The sequence below is a fragment of the Micropterus dolomieu genome, linkage group LG13 (assembly GCF_021292245.1).
Source record: "Micropterus dolomieu isolate WLL.071019.BEF.003 ecotype Adirondacks linkage group LG13, ASM2129224v1, whole genome shotgun sequence".
NCBI lineage: Eukaryota > Metazoa > Chordata > Actinopteri > Centrarchiformes > Centrarchidae > Micropterus > Micropterus dolomieu.
In genome coordinates, this window is record NC_060162.1 from 10993683 (window position 1) to 11009414 (window position 15732).

General features: G+C 39.3%; 1 protein-coding gene across 3 annotated transcripts; it reads left to right on the forward strand.

Moving 5' to 3' along the window:
- The first annotated feature begins 1153 nt into the window (after positions 1–1153).
- Positions 1154–15177, forward strand: LOC123982032 (O-acyltransferase like protein-like). Of its 3 annotated transcripts, XM_046067361.1 has the most exons (18): positions 1154–1320; positions 5993–6103; positions 8271–8384; positions 8856–8989; positions 9070–9148; positions 9235–9370; positions 9523–9725; positions 9926–10135; positions 10222–10324; positions 10431–10532; positions 10660–10825; positions 10921–11000; positions 11117–11227; positions 11411–11534; positions 11693–11879; positions 14445–14587; positions 14718–14846; positions 14949–15177. In XM_046067361.1, the coding sequence occupies exons 2-17, from the start codon at positions 6088–6090 to the stop codon at positions 14805–14807; spliced, it is 1998 nt and encodes a 665-aa protein (XP_045923317.1). In that variant the 5' UTR covers positions 1154–1320; positions 5993–6087; the 3' UTR covers positions 14808–14846; positions 14949–15177. The 3 variants fall into 3 exon arrangements, with proteins under 3 accessions (XP_045923317.1, XP_045923316.1, XP_045923318.1); XM_046067360.1 differs by having other exon boundaries at positions 14718–15177; XM_046067362.1 differs by having other exon boundaries at positions 9523–9719; positions 14718–15177.
- The last annotated feature ends 555 nt before the right edge of the window (positions 15178–15732 follow it).

Here is a 15732-nt window from a genome sequence, read left to right on the forward strand (position 1 = left end):
GGACATATCACCCCATGTGCCTGCTCCCTCTGTGTCTGATTTTTCCCATTTGTTTTCCCGTTTTCTCTCATCCATGTCTCAGCAGGCTGCACACCCTACCCTTGCATATGCATCCCTCTATTCCAGCATCCTTTCTCCTCCCCTTCCCTCAGTTGTTGCTAAAATAGCTCCTTCAGCTTCCTCCACACCACAAACGTTGCCGTCCACTCTACATCAGCCACAACAAGCCATGGTGTACCACTAACTGGACTCACTCCATTTCCTCTTTTTCTAGCTAAAGAAGTCGCTGGCAGGGATAGGTCCCTTCATCATCCCCTTCCCCATTTACCGTATCAGCCCTATCAGCATTGCCACCTGAAATGACCTGCAAAAAGAGTCTTATTACAGATTTTTCTTCCTCTCATTGCACCACCACTCCAAGCATCAACAGCCTCATCGCCAGTCCAGATTTTTCCAGGCATTATGCAACCATTTCACAGTGAGACAGTGAGCTGGACTTCATCAGTGGTGCTGAAGTTAACGCGTGTGGATTTGTTGTGAGATTTCTGCCTGATCAAAGGTATCAGTTACTTTTGGTTTCACATGCAGCATGCAGTCCCAAACTGTGTCGGTCAAACTACCAGCGGAGCAATAACATAATGCACAGCAGAGTAGGCCTATAGGGTAGGTAGATAATAATAGTAAAATAATATTCTCATTAAATGATGACATTAGTCTCGTAATATTCTGACTTTTTTCTGGACAGAAAACACAGATATGAGGGAGATATTCTGAATGTGCAGAAAGTTTTAAACATGTTGCAGAAAACCTGCTGAAACAAAGGTGCTATTAAAGTGAAGAGTAACTGAATTAAAATGAATTAATTTATCATTGAGGTGAAAATGTGCCAAAATCACATTTAAAGAGAAAACAATTTTAAAAAGTCAATCTACAGGAGAAGACAAATTACTACAATAGCTACAGAATGCCTGAAAGCCTTACAGCTTTATATTCTATTTTTATTTTTTATTTAGAATTGACCCTTCGCTAAGTTACTGTTGCTAAGTCCAACAAACTGTTGGCGCTGCCACTGTCTATTACTGCACTCCCCTGAGAAATATTGTCACATTTTTTGGAAAAAGCTTTCTCAGAAAGAACCAGACAGTTTTGCCGTTGCATTAAACATTTGAAGGTGGTATTCGGGCTGTCAAATTGACTCAAGCGGACGTGAAAAAAATGAAAAATAGAAGCTGAAGCCTACCGATCACATAGTACAAGTGAACCACTGCATCCCTCGATGACTGAGACAACAACAATGTTAAGGATCAACACTAAAGCTGGGTAGGCCTCTGTTCATTATTACAATCATTAAAAAGCAGAACAGTTGGGATTTATTACGTTACATTCAGTAGGAAGTTAGCTAGCATTAGCTAACTAACATCATATTAGGAACAACCCACAGCCGCCATTTTTCTGGATTTATTTTAGGTTTTGGAAAGAGAGAAAATCATACTTCCCCTATCAATCATATCTTGGAAAAATACAACAGAAGAAAGCTAGAAAATGACTCTGTTTGCATTAGAGCGCATCCATGAAAGTGTTGGACCACAGTTAGAGTGAGTCCTATACTGCGCTGTGATTGGCCTGCTGTGTATTTGGGGCATGGCTTAGCGAAGGGTCAATTGTCCCCTGCTACCTGAATATTGTTTCCCTTTCTATAGATAAAGACATTTCCACCATAAATTGGTGCAGAAATTTTCACCAGAATGCAGGAAATTAAGTCTTTTCTGGGGAGGACCCCCAGACTCTCCTCTTTATTTTTGTCCCCTCCACCGTTGAAAATAATGGGGGTCGCCAATTAAAAATCTTGCCTAGGCTCCAACATTGTGCATCTTAAACTACCTCTTTGCCCACCAATGTACCAAGTGCCAGCTTTTCTCCCTTGTTGGAGATCAAAATTTCGCCATCCAAATCATCCCACAAGGCCAATCCTTCCTCTCCCACTTACTGTCCCTCACCACTGCAGTTCTGTCCCTTTGTGATCATGCTGTACTGGCCGACGATTCTAAAATAGAGCTGAGATTGTGGCACAACTTCCTTTCTTATTGGAACAGCATCTCTTTCTTTTATGATGACCACATAACCGAACCTGAATTGCAAATTTGGTGAAATGTTGTGGTGTTGCTCCACCTGCTCCTTTCATCACTCACCCCCACGTCCTCATGCTAATCAAAGGTCTTCAAAAAACAAAACCTCAGCTCACTCCAAAACCATTACCCCTGAAATCGGACCTCCTCGCTTGTTGCATCCAAGCTCTCTGCGCAGGATACTTATCTCCCTCTGTCGATTCAACCCTCAAAGCCATGTTTCTCCTTGCATTCTTTGGTTTCTTGCTCGGAATTCTATCTAAATCTAGTGTAGCTACTAATTATACTACTGTCAGCTGTTTCCCCCACCTTGTGTTGTAGTACTCGATACCGGTCTTAAGATCACTTTTTGATGGTCTTGGTCTCGTCTCGGACTCAACTGCATTTGTACTCGGTCTTGTCTCGGTCTCAGACATTGAGGACTATTATTTCAAAACCATAACTTTGGGAATATCAATAAATTGCTTTTGCATTGTCTGATTTATTTGTTAACATCTTAACTTTGATTGGATGAAAAACATTTTGTTTCAAATGCAACCAATAACGCTAAGTAAAAATGAGTTGTTACTGTTAACGTCTGTCCCCCCTTCACATAATGGTAAACATGGAAAAGGAGTATTGAATAAAGATGCTTATGTTGATTTTTTAGCTCTTAGTGTTTGTATGTGGGTGTTTTAATGGGAATGTGGATCTTTCAGATCAATTTGAGAAGTACATTTTATCTCGTTCCACATTTTATTGTGGGTGATGTAATGTGGGGCACTGGTGTTGGTCTTGACTCGGTCTCGCCCTCCCTCGGTCTTGGTCTCAACTTGGTCTCAGCCCCTAAAATGGTCTTGTCCCTGTCTCGATAAACTCTGGTCTTGGTCTTGACTTGGTCTCGGTTTGGGTTGTCTTAATTACAACAATACCTCCACCTGCAGCCAAGGGCCCCCAGACCACATCATCAAAATCCTTGGTCCATCCATTGATATTCCCATGCCTACCTTAGCTATGTCCACAACAACCTCAGCGACGTTCAAAGAGCCCATCTCCGTTTAGTCCAGTAACTCATTTTGGGGGATGATAAGCAAGCAACTTATCGAGATGAGCCCCCACTCTCAATCCCAACCCCCGGGGTCCTCGCCGCTCCAGCCACCAAAATCCTAAACAACCTCCTTCATTCCTTCTACTCTCGACCCCTCCTTCATAAATACTTCAAAGGAGGGGTCGAATTTGTTGTGTTGAAGGCTGTGTTTATGTACTTGCATGTCGTTCGTTTGATGATTCAATTCATATTTAAATTAGGGCTCAATAAATTTAACCACAATTGCAATCGTGATGTCACCCTGTGTAATTACATAACCACAAAAGGTTACGATTTAATTAAACAAAAAGGTATGCCGTATATGTGACACTCTAGTCTTTGTGTACATGCAAAGTAAAAGTCGCTTAGTCACATAAATATTGACAGACTTGTTGTCACACTTTCTACAGTACTGCTAAAAACATGCCACCTTATTGAGGCTAACTGGCCCTCGGCCAGCAGACACTGTGGATTCACCCATAAAACAGCAGGGAGAGTAGAACTTGTAACTTTGGCAATGCACGTCCATGAACTGGCGGAGCACTGAATGGAGGGGTGTATCTGTTTGGCAGTTGAGTTCAAATATCAACAATCTTTCCGCAGAATCTCTTTTTATTCCTTTTTGGGCATACACTGTACGTTTTGAGCCCATTTCTGACTCTAATTTACCGTGCAGTGTACAAGGGGAAGTAAGGCCCCACCAAGTGCTCCCTGTCAGACATTGGACGGTCGGATAAATATCTTACATGTCAGAAATTTTGGTTGACCGTCGTCAGGGTGTCGCACAGTTGAAGCAGAGCCACGAGTCGATTCCCCATGATCAGTGCCTTTTTTCTCACAATCCCTGAACGAAATGGTAAACGCTAGCTATCAAGTTAATCTTTATAGTAAACATAGCTACCCTCCCTCCATTTCTCTCTGCAAAATGGAGAAGCCATACTGTCCACATCTTCACAGCCACTTTTGGCCTTTCTCATTTCAGTTTGTACCTTCTCGACTACTCGCTTCGCATCTTAGTCCCTCCTACTCAAGATGCGAGCAGAGGTGTCGAGGAGGCAAGGAGAGAGGAGTCGAGGAAAAAGGCATTTAACGAAATGAGATGTCCTTGCCTCGGAACCGTCATTTTAAAGCGAAATAAAAAAAATATGACATTTTGCACAGTTGAATCATCTGTACATTATTTCAGCCTGTTGCTGTGATCTTTGTCAGATGAGCAGACCGGCTGTCAGCAATAATACATAAAGGCTACAGATCATACTGTATCTTTACGATCCAGAAACATGTACAGTATGTCAACCTTATGACATGTAGAAACATCTGGAAGTTGCAATAAACATTATAGCGTATGTTGAAAACTGTCACAGATTACAGTATCCTACTATCATTCACTACACAGAAATCCAGTAACCTTTTTGGGAGGTGCGCCCTTTGTCTGTAAACAGGAGATTATTTCAGCCCTCATCTTGATGAGATGAGCGTTTAATCATCAGTCCCTGTAAGAAATGACACAGTTACATTTATCTCATATAGCCCCAATTGCAACTGTCATTACAGGACTCTGCCGACATGTGCAGACTACATAATGGGCGCTGTGAAATACAGCAGATCAGTGCTGAATGCTCTTGTTGATATTACAGCCTAATAATTTGACGTCAACAGCTGATTGCCCTTGTTTTGTCAAGATCATAGACGCTGAATTTCGTGTGATGCAAGGAACGGCTCGGCAATTATCTGAATACTCATGTAGGCTACGCATAAATCATCCACACGCCCCCTACCAAACTAATTATTTTCTCAGATTTAGACACCAGCACTTGCATGGACATTTTACCCCACCTCCACCGGTCAATTTAGCTTTCCAGGAGATTTCTTTATTGTGTCTTGTCTTGATGTGTGATGTGATTTACTTTATTAAGCGTATCCATGCGCGCACTATGTCACAGCAAATATCGTGTAACAAAACAAAAAAACAGTAATAAATTTGACAGGACAGACAGAGGAAACTCTCCAGAAGAAACAGAACTATTAGCATCTGAAACGTTTCGATGCTTTGAAGGAGCGCAGGATTTATCAGGAGGACGGCTGCTTTACTCCAAACAGTTTCACTGTATGAATCTGGACTGTGTGTGAGACCTTTTGGATGTGTTGAAGAAGATTGACATTAGATACTGACTGATCCCGTTGGCGTGTCGAGAGATTTAAATATTCATTTATGTTGCTATGCCTCGTGTGTAATTGCGCACAGCATCTCTCTTAATGGGGAATTGCGTCACCCTATTTCACCCAGCCGCAGTGTTCATTTTAAGATCCTACCTGCCCATCTACACATTGCATTCAACATTAACATCATCAGTGAAAGTGAAATGACATTAAGGAATGTGGTTAGAACAGCGCTTAGTGACACGTTACACAAAAGGTTAAGGACAGAGACTTTGATTGCAACAGGAACACTGTAGCTTTAAAGTCCAGTCACCTGTCACTGGGAGGCATTGACAATCTACCTATTGTGTTGTTTAGGTAGGAGGACAGGTTGGTTTGTCAACACTAAACCACAGAGATGTAGCTTACAGGCAGCTTTCAAGTAGCCTAGAGCATGGTGCTAATTCTGCTAATCCCCCAAATTGTGTTGAAGGCCTTAGTATTTGGTCAAAATAGCCTATTCCAATAGACATCTGATAAACAAATGTTAGTTTGGTGGTGACATCAGAAATACTTATACTAGGTCTAACAAACTTCACTAAAAAGATGCAGTCAGTCCAAAAAATGTCTCTGGGTTGGGTGGCGTTCCTTCTGTTTGCAGGGTGTAGTGTGGCGCTGGAAAATACGCAGGCCTTGACTGTGTCTCAAGGATGTACGGAGGATACTCACACCCTCCGCTGGGAAAATAACCAGGACATGCCGAAGGAACAAAGTAAGTGTTTCTGACCTTTGAAAGGTTTTCTCATACTGTATTGCAGGTTTTTCTGATTGCTTAGGTACAATTTTTGAAACTATTGGCTATTTTTGCAAAACTCTACACACTAATTGCAAAACCTTTCAACAAAAAAACAAAACACATCAATACAATACATCTCTTGCAAAAGCAAATAATTCTTGAAAGGCTCTTCAAACTCTTTTAAAAATTGTCTTTTTGCAACAATACAGTAGGACTCAAATGTCTTTGAGTAAGCACACAAAGCAGCAAATACGCACTCATAGTAAAAATGAAAATCACTTGAGGACACTTTTCTGTGTGTATGGCATTGCTGTTTGCAATAAAGTTTTGTCATGCATGTAGCGCTAAAAAAAACTGTAAATTATGAACTTTTATCTTAAAAGTTTGAATGATTATTCACATAAATTAGTATTTCATTATAGAATAAGAATAAAATATTTTCACTTTAGTGACTGTACTTAAGTATATGTAACAAGAATGAATCAGAAATTTGCTTACAGTTTTTTTTTTATTGCTTTGGTAGGCTACTATTATCGCAAGTATGTGATAAAATTTCACAACTCTTAGTACAAAACTCCAAACTCATCAGACTTGTAACACAGCCAGTCACTCATTCAAACCACACAACGATTGATTCAAATTACAAGTTTCTCATGAAATGTCACGAGAACATATGGTTTAATCACCAAAACACTACATAATGTCATTTAGTCATTTAGTCTATCAGTGAATCTAATAACAAACAATGCAAGATACATGTTTCAAATCACCTTAGAAGTGCTGAAAGAAGTATGCTACAGTATACTGTAAAAGACAGATTTTCACATTAAGCAATATATTTACATTATCCAACATTTACAGAATCTATCATTTCCATAATATCTATCCTATTGTACAAGTTGTGATCAATGAAGACATCCTCTACAATCACTGATGCAAGAAACAAACTTTTATTTTATTTTACTCTACTGCAACAGATAGGTTTGTCTATTCAAATGTAACTCTAAGCCTGTCCACAAGCTCTCTGATCAATTCCACTGCCTTGCTGTCTTTGCTGCTCCATGTTGAAAGGACATGTGAAAGTGTCCACACCCCCTTTTACAGTATGTGGTTACCAATTGAGTTTACCACCACGTGAAATTAGCAATGTAATTATGGATGGTAATCATGGAATGTATTTTACAGTACTGTATTGTACATACTGTAATTGTTGCAGTGGTCCTTTGTGGCTCTGTTTGTTACATAAAGCACTAAGCTAATTGCACTAAGGTTGTAAGTTTCAATCCCACTGATGTCACATTCAGGGAAAATCTCACACCTAGGGTGGTGACTTTGAATCTGACTATATCAGGCAAATGAAACAGACATGTATATTACTGTAAGCAATTGTTTCAGTGATGATCAATTAGGAACGATGAGCATAATGATAGTAAAAGGTGTTTTAACAACAGAGAAGAAAATCTCAACAAACATTCTGCTTTTACTTTGTATGAACATAATGTATTATGAACGTACTAAGAGTGGTGAAATATTACCACATAGTTGTGTGAACAGTTCCATAGCGACAGAAAAAAAACTGTAAATATCCATTACAGTTTTATTTTGTATTTCTTTGAAAATAGTAATTTACTTGTGAAAAAAAGCTTGAAACAAAAAACAAATTACTAAAATGAAAGTGTCGCAATACAGTTTTTCTACATTTTTTACACACAGTAACACTGTAACACTGGTACTTGAGACACAATGACCACTACACACAGTTGTCTATGCACATAGAAAACAAACATAAAATGTACGTAAATATACTGCTAAGGTTTTTCAATCATTTCAGTCTGCTGAAATGCAAGACAGTTGCCATAATTAAGTTTTGAATGTGTTTTTAACTGTTGAACACAGTGTGTTAGCATTTGAAAAATGTGCAGCAAGTATATAGTGTTTTGCAGGTTGTGGAGTAAGAATGAGAAAAGAGTTCATGGATTTTGGAGAAAGTGGTCATTGAATGCATTTTATTTGAAAGCAATGAAAAGTTATTCACAATTTTGCCCAAATACTGTTTCGTTGACTGTGAGAAGATTTTTGATAATGTGACTTCAGTTTTGACCAGTGCATGTCAGCAATTTGGTGGCATTCCCTCTGTTTGCAGGGTGCAGTGTGGAAAATACGCAGGCCTTGAATGTGTCTCAAAGATGTATGAACGATACCAACAGGTTCCTCAGGGAAATTAACCAGGACTGGCCGAAGGAATATGCTGTTTCCAGTAAGTGTTGCTGACCTTTGAAAGGCATTTCTTACTGTGTTACGGTTAGTTGTAAAGTCACTAGATAGAGGCCACACTAGCCAACTGTTCACTATAAAACTAAGTGCTAATTTAACCAGAAAGGCCATCTATTAATCATGACTTGTACTGCAATATATCAGTATTTTACCGTCAAAAATAACTAGCCATGTCCCACTTACGGGCTTAAATAGGAAATATATGCTATTAATATCTGTTTGGATTTTAAATAGGTTTTAGAATCCTTTAAAGAGTCACCAAATCATTATTCTTGGGAAGCAGATAAAAACCTATATTGTGCAATCACAACCAATTATAAATATTACATTGTACAGGTTTTATTATATAAATTCAGGCTCTCTTTTTATTCAAAGGAACTATGTTGTGTTCTTTGCAAGTCTAAGTTGCATTGCTGTTTGGTGTGTGTGTGTGTGTGTGTGTGTGTATTTTCAGTGTATGATGCATTTGGAAAGATGGGTAGCAATGTTAAAGGAGGTAATGTCAACCGGCCTGGCTTGCTGCAGCTGTGTCGCTCTGCCCATGCTCCTACCTTCTCTGGACAGTACTGCCAGGTGTTCCTTAGACAGGTAACCAGAAAATATTTGATTGTCTTCCTGGCAGTTGGTTATAGTTGGTGATTTTGAACAAAGTGTTTTTACTACTGTAGGGAACAGTCCAGTACTTTGTGGGTGTTTGTGTTCCTGACTCCTGTGAAGAAGAGGAGGTGCAAATGCTGGTGCTGTACGGTCAGTGAAAATCTGTTTTCTCTGGACTCATTGCAGTATCATTCCAATACTACTTTGTTTAACTTATGTTTCACCTTTTCTAACAGGGAGACTACAGTTTAGGCAGACGTCCCTCATCCCCCCTTTACCTCCCATCCTGGTCAATCAGTCCACTCAGGAGATGATCATGACTCACTGTTTGTCTGACACCATTGCCCCTGATGCATCAGATTTCACCTGCCTGTCAGTATATGATTGTACTTCTATTATTTTACCCTCTCTACTGTCTTACATGCATGTGTAGCCTACTTGTAACTAAACTCACTGTTTTTGACTTGTTTTTAGGTAATATTTGTGAGTCTTGTGACCTAAAACAGATACCTTTTCTCCTGCAGGTTTGTATGTTGTGTCATGGTAGCAATTCCTCTTGCGGCTACTCTGTTTACAGCTATGATAAGGTGGCAACAGGACAGAGAGGTCAGCCCAACAGTAGAGTCTCCGTCTTTGAACACTGGTCTCAAACTTTATGGGACCCTGAAGACCAATGCCTCCTCCAGTAGCAAAATTAATAGCAATACTTCAGAGGAAAAAGGTAATAGTAAGTATAATGTCCATCATATGTGAGTACATGTTCCCCAAAATGTACAGAAAATATTCAGTTCTGCTGTCATTGGAAGATCTGTAGAGGGATGATAATAAGTAGATATCGAACAACGAAACTTGTACTCTGCAAAAATAAGATTTAGATTGTTTTTATATTCAGACATTGCTTTATTATTATTGAATATTGTCTCATAGACTGCACCAGGCACACGACACTGTGCTTTTCTCGAAGCTGTGTGTACCGGTACCTGCAGGTGTTCTCTCTACAAACTACCACCCAGGGCATCTTTAGCACCTCCTCATCCATCCCAGGAGGAGGCTACTCCTGCCTGAATGGCATCCGTGTTCTCAGCCTGCTGTGGATCATTTGTGGACACTCTGCAGAGTATACATTAAACAACCTGGGTATGACAAGACTCACTGCCACTTGCTCACTCAATCTGCAAGACATTCACTTAATCACATATTACACTGTATTGCATCTATTACAGATAACTACAAAAACTGGAAGAACACAGTTGAAAGCAGCCCTCTGTATGTGCTTACCATCAGCGGACCTGTGTTTCTGGCTGTAGACTCTTTTCTACTGCTCGGGTGAGAGTGACACAGCATGAAGTTTGAAATAGTGTGCCTGTAAAAAAAAACAACTGTATTTTGAGTTTTACGTTGCCAGTTATAGCCACTAGCTTTTGTGTTCTAGGGGTCTGCTTAGTGCAAGGTCTCTGCTGGGCTCCATCAACAGAGCTGAAGACAACCTGAGCACCAGTTTGGTGGCCAACTACCTCTTCAAGAGGATTATAAGGTAATGCATGATGATCATTTCACCAAATTAAGTGATAGCAATAAAAAGGTATTCAGGAGCTCTTCGTTGTATGTGTGATTTACAACTAATGTTAAAGTGAATTCTCCTTGTGCTTCCTTTGTTACAGGATTCAACCACTGCATATGTTTTTTGTGTGTCTAACCACTGGCCTCATCTCTCTGGTCCAGTGGGGACCCTACTGGTTCCCATTTAAAGATACAGGGGTGGATTGTAAGACTTACTGGTGGGCTAACCTACTGTTGATAAGCAATGTCCTCCCAAGCAACAAGATAGTAAGTTTTAAGGGGTAATTTAGACCTAAGAGCTGCATAGTAGCTTCAATTTATTTTGACATATTTGACCTATATCTTAACATTTACCTCCTCAGTGTATTCCTTGGACTTGGTACCTATCTCTGGACTTCCAGTGTTATGCCACCACTCCTTTGTTGGTCTATTTTTACAGACTGTACGTACTTTCATTTCTACCTTGTCAAAAATACATTTTGAATCATGGCCACCACTGGGGCCATTTCACATTATAACAATTTTATTTCTATAATCTTCCTGTTGTTTGTTTATCAGAAACAGAGGTGTGTTTGCAGTTATTTCTGGAGGTCTTCTGCTGATGACCACTGTGACCAGTGCTGTTATAACTGCACTTCTACAGCTGCCAGTCGTTCATCCATCTACACTGTAAGACTTAGTGATGGTGATCTACTGTAGTAATAATAGTAGCAAACAGCTTAGGACCCAAATGCATGAAATATAAGGTGTTTGTTTTATTTTTTATAACGTGAAATCCAACATAAAATAGAGCAAAGGCCAGCTAGCCATTCCGGTTGTTTCCTAAAAATTAAAAATTTCTTTAATTTTCAGGCAATTTGAGAATTATGTCTTGTATTACTACAAGAAACCCTACACAAGATATGGGCCATTTTTAATAGGGGTCTTGACTGGAATATATTTGGCGACAAAGAAGAATCAGCTTTTAAAGCAAAAGGTGAGAACATCTGATAATGTTGACAAAACTGCCAAACTCACTAGACACACCTTATTCATTTAGTAAATGTAAATACATCGTGCTCTTCTGTGACATTATTGAGCCAAACTGACTATGTACACATACAAGCTGCTTATTGTGTCTTTCTGTTGCTCCAGTGGCAGGCAATACTTGGTTGGTTCTGCTGTTTGTCACTCATGGCTGTGTTGGTTGGATTAGCATACATCTTGAGGGAGACCCCAGCCTACCCATCAGTGCCTCATGCCCTCTACCAGGGACTGCACAGACAGCTCTGGGCTCTGGCTGTAACCTGGATCATACTGGCTTGTGAGGAGGGTTATGGAGGTAAACAGATACCACATGGTGGAAAAAAACAACAAATTAAAATAAGCAACACATTTTCAACTATTTGTTTCTTCTGCATTCAAAACTCTGATGTTAGTCAATGAATAAATACACTATAATACAGTAACTTGCCGTTATGTATAATAATAGCAATATCAGTATGCAAAACTTTTTAGAATACATTTTTAACCCAAAGTACATCTTATATATTATGCTCAATTTCAGGTTCAAAATCTTGTATAGGGGTTGTACCAGAACAGGTTTACATGGTTTAATTTTCAAAAACACCAAATTTTTTCAGCTCCTCTTTTCACCCTGTGTTGAAGGCTTTGTTTTAGCTATGGAGTGATACATCTTGTCTCTAAATGCTCTTTGCTGGGAGTTGCACATGCGCAGTTCCTAGTTAAGGACTACTAGCCAATTAGAAGCAGAGAAGGGCAGGTCAGCGCAACGCAAACACAGCTTCAGTTCAGCTGTACATGTTGCCGACCAGGTTGGCAACATAGACTGGAGCAACAGTTTCAGAGTGGTGAGTTATTAGTCTGTAACAAATATATCTTTCATCCATAAAGTTTTAACTGAGCTCGGTCTCTACATCACAGTAACAACTTTATGTCCATTGACTCCCTGGAGGGTAGTGTTTGGAAGAGAGAGGAGGTGTGTGCTGCAGCTCAGTGTTTTTGAGGGCGTGTCGGAGTAGCCGAGCGTTACATGAGGCGCATGTAGCTTTCATCCCTGTGTAACAAGGATAACTTTGCAAACCTATTACATGCGCAAAAAAGGTGTATAACTCAATAAAGGAGAGGGGAAAAGCCAAAAAACATAATACCACCTCTTTAATAATTTGGTTTGAATGTGCATTGTGTAAGATATGGCCAGAATTTTAGTTTAACATTCAACAGAAGTAAAGAAGTAACAGTTCGCATGCATATGAGTTAGCACTGGCCGGTCACCAAACTAATTCCCTGTTCACTGTTGTTGTGAAACGGAATGGGCTTCCATTCAATTGTAACACCTGCGATGTAGTAACGTTAAATTAAATTTCCACAGAAAGCACTATGAAAAACAGTAGTCATCCAACACATGCTCGTTAATTAGTGAGCTTACCGTTATCAGTTTCTCTTAGTACAACATTAGTCCAACATCGCCGAGCCTGCTAGCCACATTAGCAGCGCAATATGCTAAAGCCAAGTTAGCTAACTTTCAAAATAAACTGTAAAACAACACAAAACACGGCAACACTTACAGCTTCGAAATCGGGTCACGTACAGCCCATGGCGATCTATCCTTGAACCATTACAGAGCTCGTTAGGCTTGTGGAATTTTTGAAGCAATAATTTATTATTTTAACACGCACTGAAGTGTAAAGTATGACCATTGGAGTTGTTGCAGTGCTTGCCATCCTCTGCGGCAGGCTTGACCAATAGTGCGGTATTTCAATTTTGAGGTTATCGCGACAGCCCTAACCAAAACCATCTTGGTTAGTCTTTCCACTGTTCCAACAACTGTGGTTTGGTCGAAATTATGGGTGTCATGAGTATAATACTTTGGTACCAAGTCAATACCAAAATTCTTGTAAAAATACTTGTTTTTATAGGTATCATAAATAGCGGGGATCCAACTCGTATAGATGCTGACTAAGTGTAGCTGCAGCGACAGCTCTGACTCAACTCGTTGAAAAGAACAACAGTTAAGAATTGTAAATGGTTAGGTACGTTGCGATACCATTATTTTTGTTTGAGACAGCTGGCATTGCTGTGTTGCCTGGCCAACTATGTTCCATTTTCAATCGGTAAACACTAAAGTCTACTGTAATGTAAACAAAGCTCGCAGTAGCAGGCTACTGTCCTTACCGATCTGACTGTGTCATCTGTCGTTTGCGTATTAAATAAATATTTCCGGAATAATGGTCAGTAAATTCAAACTGCTGCTTGCACTTTGAGTAGAGGTATTTGTGTGTGTGTGTGTGTGTGTGTGTGTGTGTGTGTGTGCGCAGTTTCTGCTGTTTTTGTTGTTTTTTCACAGTTATTGAGCTATAGGCCTACCTGATAATTTATTAAAGTGTGTAGAGATTATGTTGAAGTACATGGGATTTATAATTTTTGTTTTGTTTTTTAACATGGTATCAAATTTGGCAATGAGAATTGTTGAATTTTACTGGTATTGGTATGGACTACTACATTTCTGGTATTGTGACATCCCTAGTCAAAATAAACCCTTAATTCAAAAAAGTTAGATGTGAAAATACTCTCTGTACATGCTGTCGCTGCCTCTCTGATGCCCAAACTCCTTTTCACTCCTCTCCCGCTTGACGCCTCTCCTGAACCCGCTATGTCTTCTTCGTCTCTGGAGGCAGACTCCTGGTGGAAGCCACTGTAAATCACCTTGTTACTCTATTCCCTTTCGTAGGCTAACTGCTAACTTTAACAAATAAGGATACAAATGCAGTAATAGCATGTCTGCCAGTTTCCTGTTAATTGACATATGAGTAAAAGCTAGACTTTCATACATGAAAGTCGTAATACATATTAAAAAGTTCTTCACTATCTCACATTGTTTCTCTAGGTTTTATCAAGAGCCTCTTGTCATTGGGTGTCTGGGTTCCTCTTTCCAACATTAGTTTTGCCTGCTATCTGACACATCCTGTCTTCATCATCCTCTACAATGGCTTGCAAGAGACCCCAATCCACTACACAGGCATCAGCTTTGTAAGTACTTCAGACAGCACATTTCATTCAGTTTCAACAAGCCTGATGCTAAGGTATTTTTAGATGTTACCATTTATTGGCTGTGTTTCTCCATGCCCTTTTTAACTTGTATTAAATGTCTCTTCTTTAGATGTACCTGTTCCTTGGCCACCTGGTGCTCACGGTGGTGGTGAGCTATGTGTTTACTGTGCTGGTTGAGAAGCCCTACCTTCACACATAGAGTAGTGCATAGAAAATCCATACTTGAAGGACTTCTCCAGTTAATGCCCCTAATCGTATATTTCATTTAAAAAAAAGATGAAATCAATGCATTCATCAACATTGACAGTGATTGAAATTTGTTAATGTTTTCAATCAACAGCATCCAGAGAGAGAGAAAAAATATCCTTATTATGTGAAACTGAATTGGGTTTTTGGGTTAATGATTTAACATATATAACAATATGTCATCTGCTTATGAGGATATTTTGTGTTGTCTTGAGTTATTTTTGTTGTCTATATTTTGCCCATCACCACTGAATGAAAGGAATTATTACATGGGCAAATAATTGTGGAGAAATTTTCAGCAGTACGATGAAAGCTATTTAAATTCCTAATAAAATGTAGTAAGACTATCAGAGTATTATTGTTTTGTAATTTGTTAACTGTACAGAGGGTCTTTACGAGATTTTGGATCTATCTATCTATCTATCTATCTATCTGCTCTCAGACCCCAAAAGGCTCTGTATAACTCTAGAATTTCTACCGGAGAATCATAACATTTTATGTTTTCTTCTGTATCGAAGTAATCTGTTGATAGTTGTCTGTACATCAATGGGTGCATTGCGAACAGATTCTGATAATAGCTTATTTAGAGTTTTTCTTGATTGCTAAGACATGCCCACAGTTTGTTTTTTTTTACAAACGCTAACAGCCTTTTGTCCAGTCTGTAGTCACATTTTCAAAAGACCATACCATTAACTCAATTCATGTTGTTTTGTCAATTAACCCACTTCTAAAATATTAGATTTTTCTTTACGTACATGCTTACCCAATATTATAGATGTTTCTTGTCTTATTTACAAATGTTTGCACACAACATGTCAGAAATGAAGACATCGGGGATGTAATCGATTACAAAAAGCGCATCTTTGACACTGCGCCCC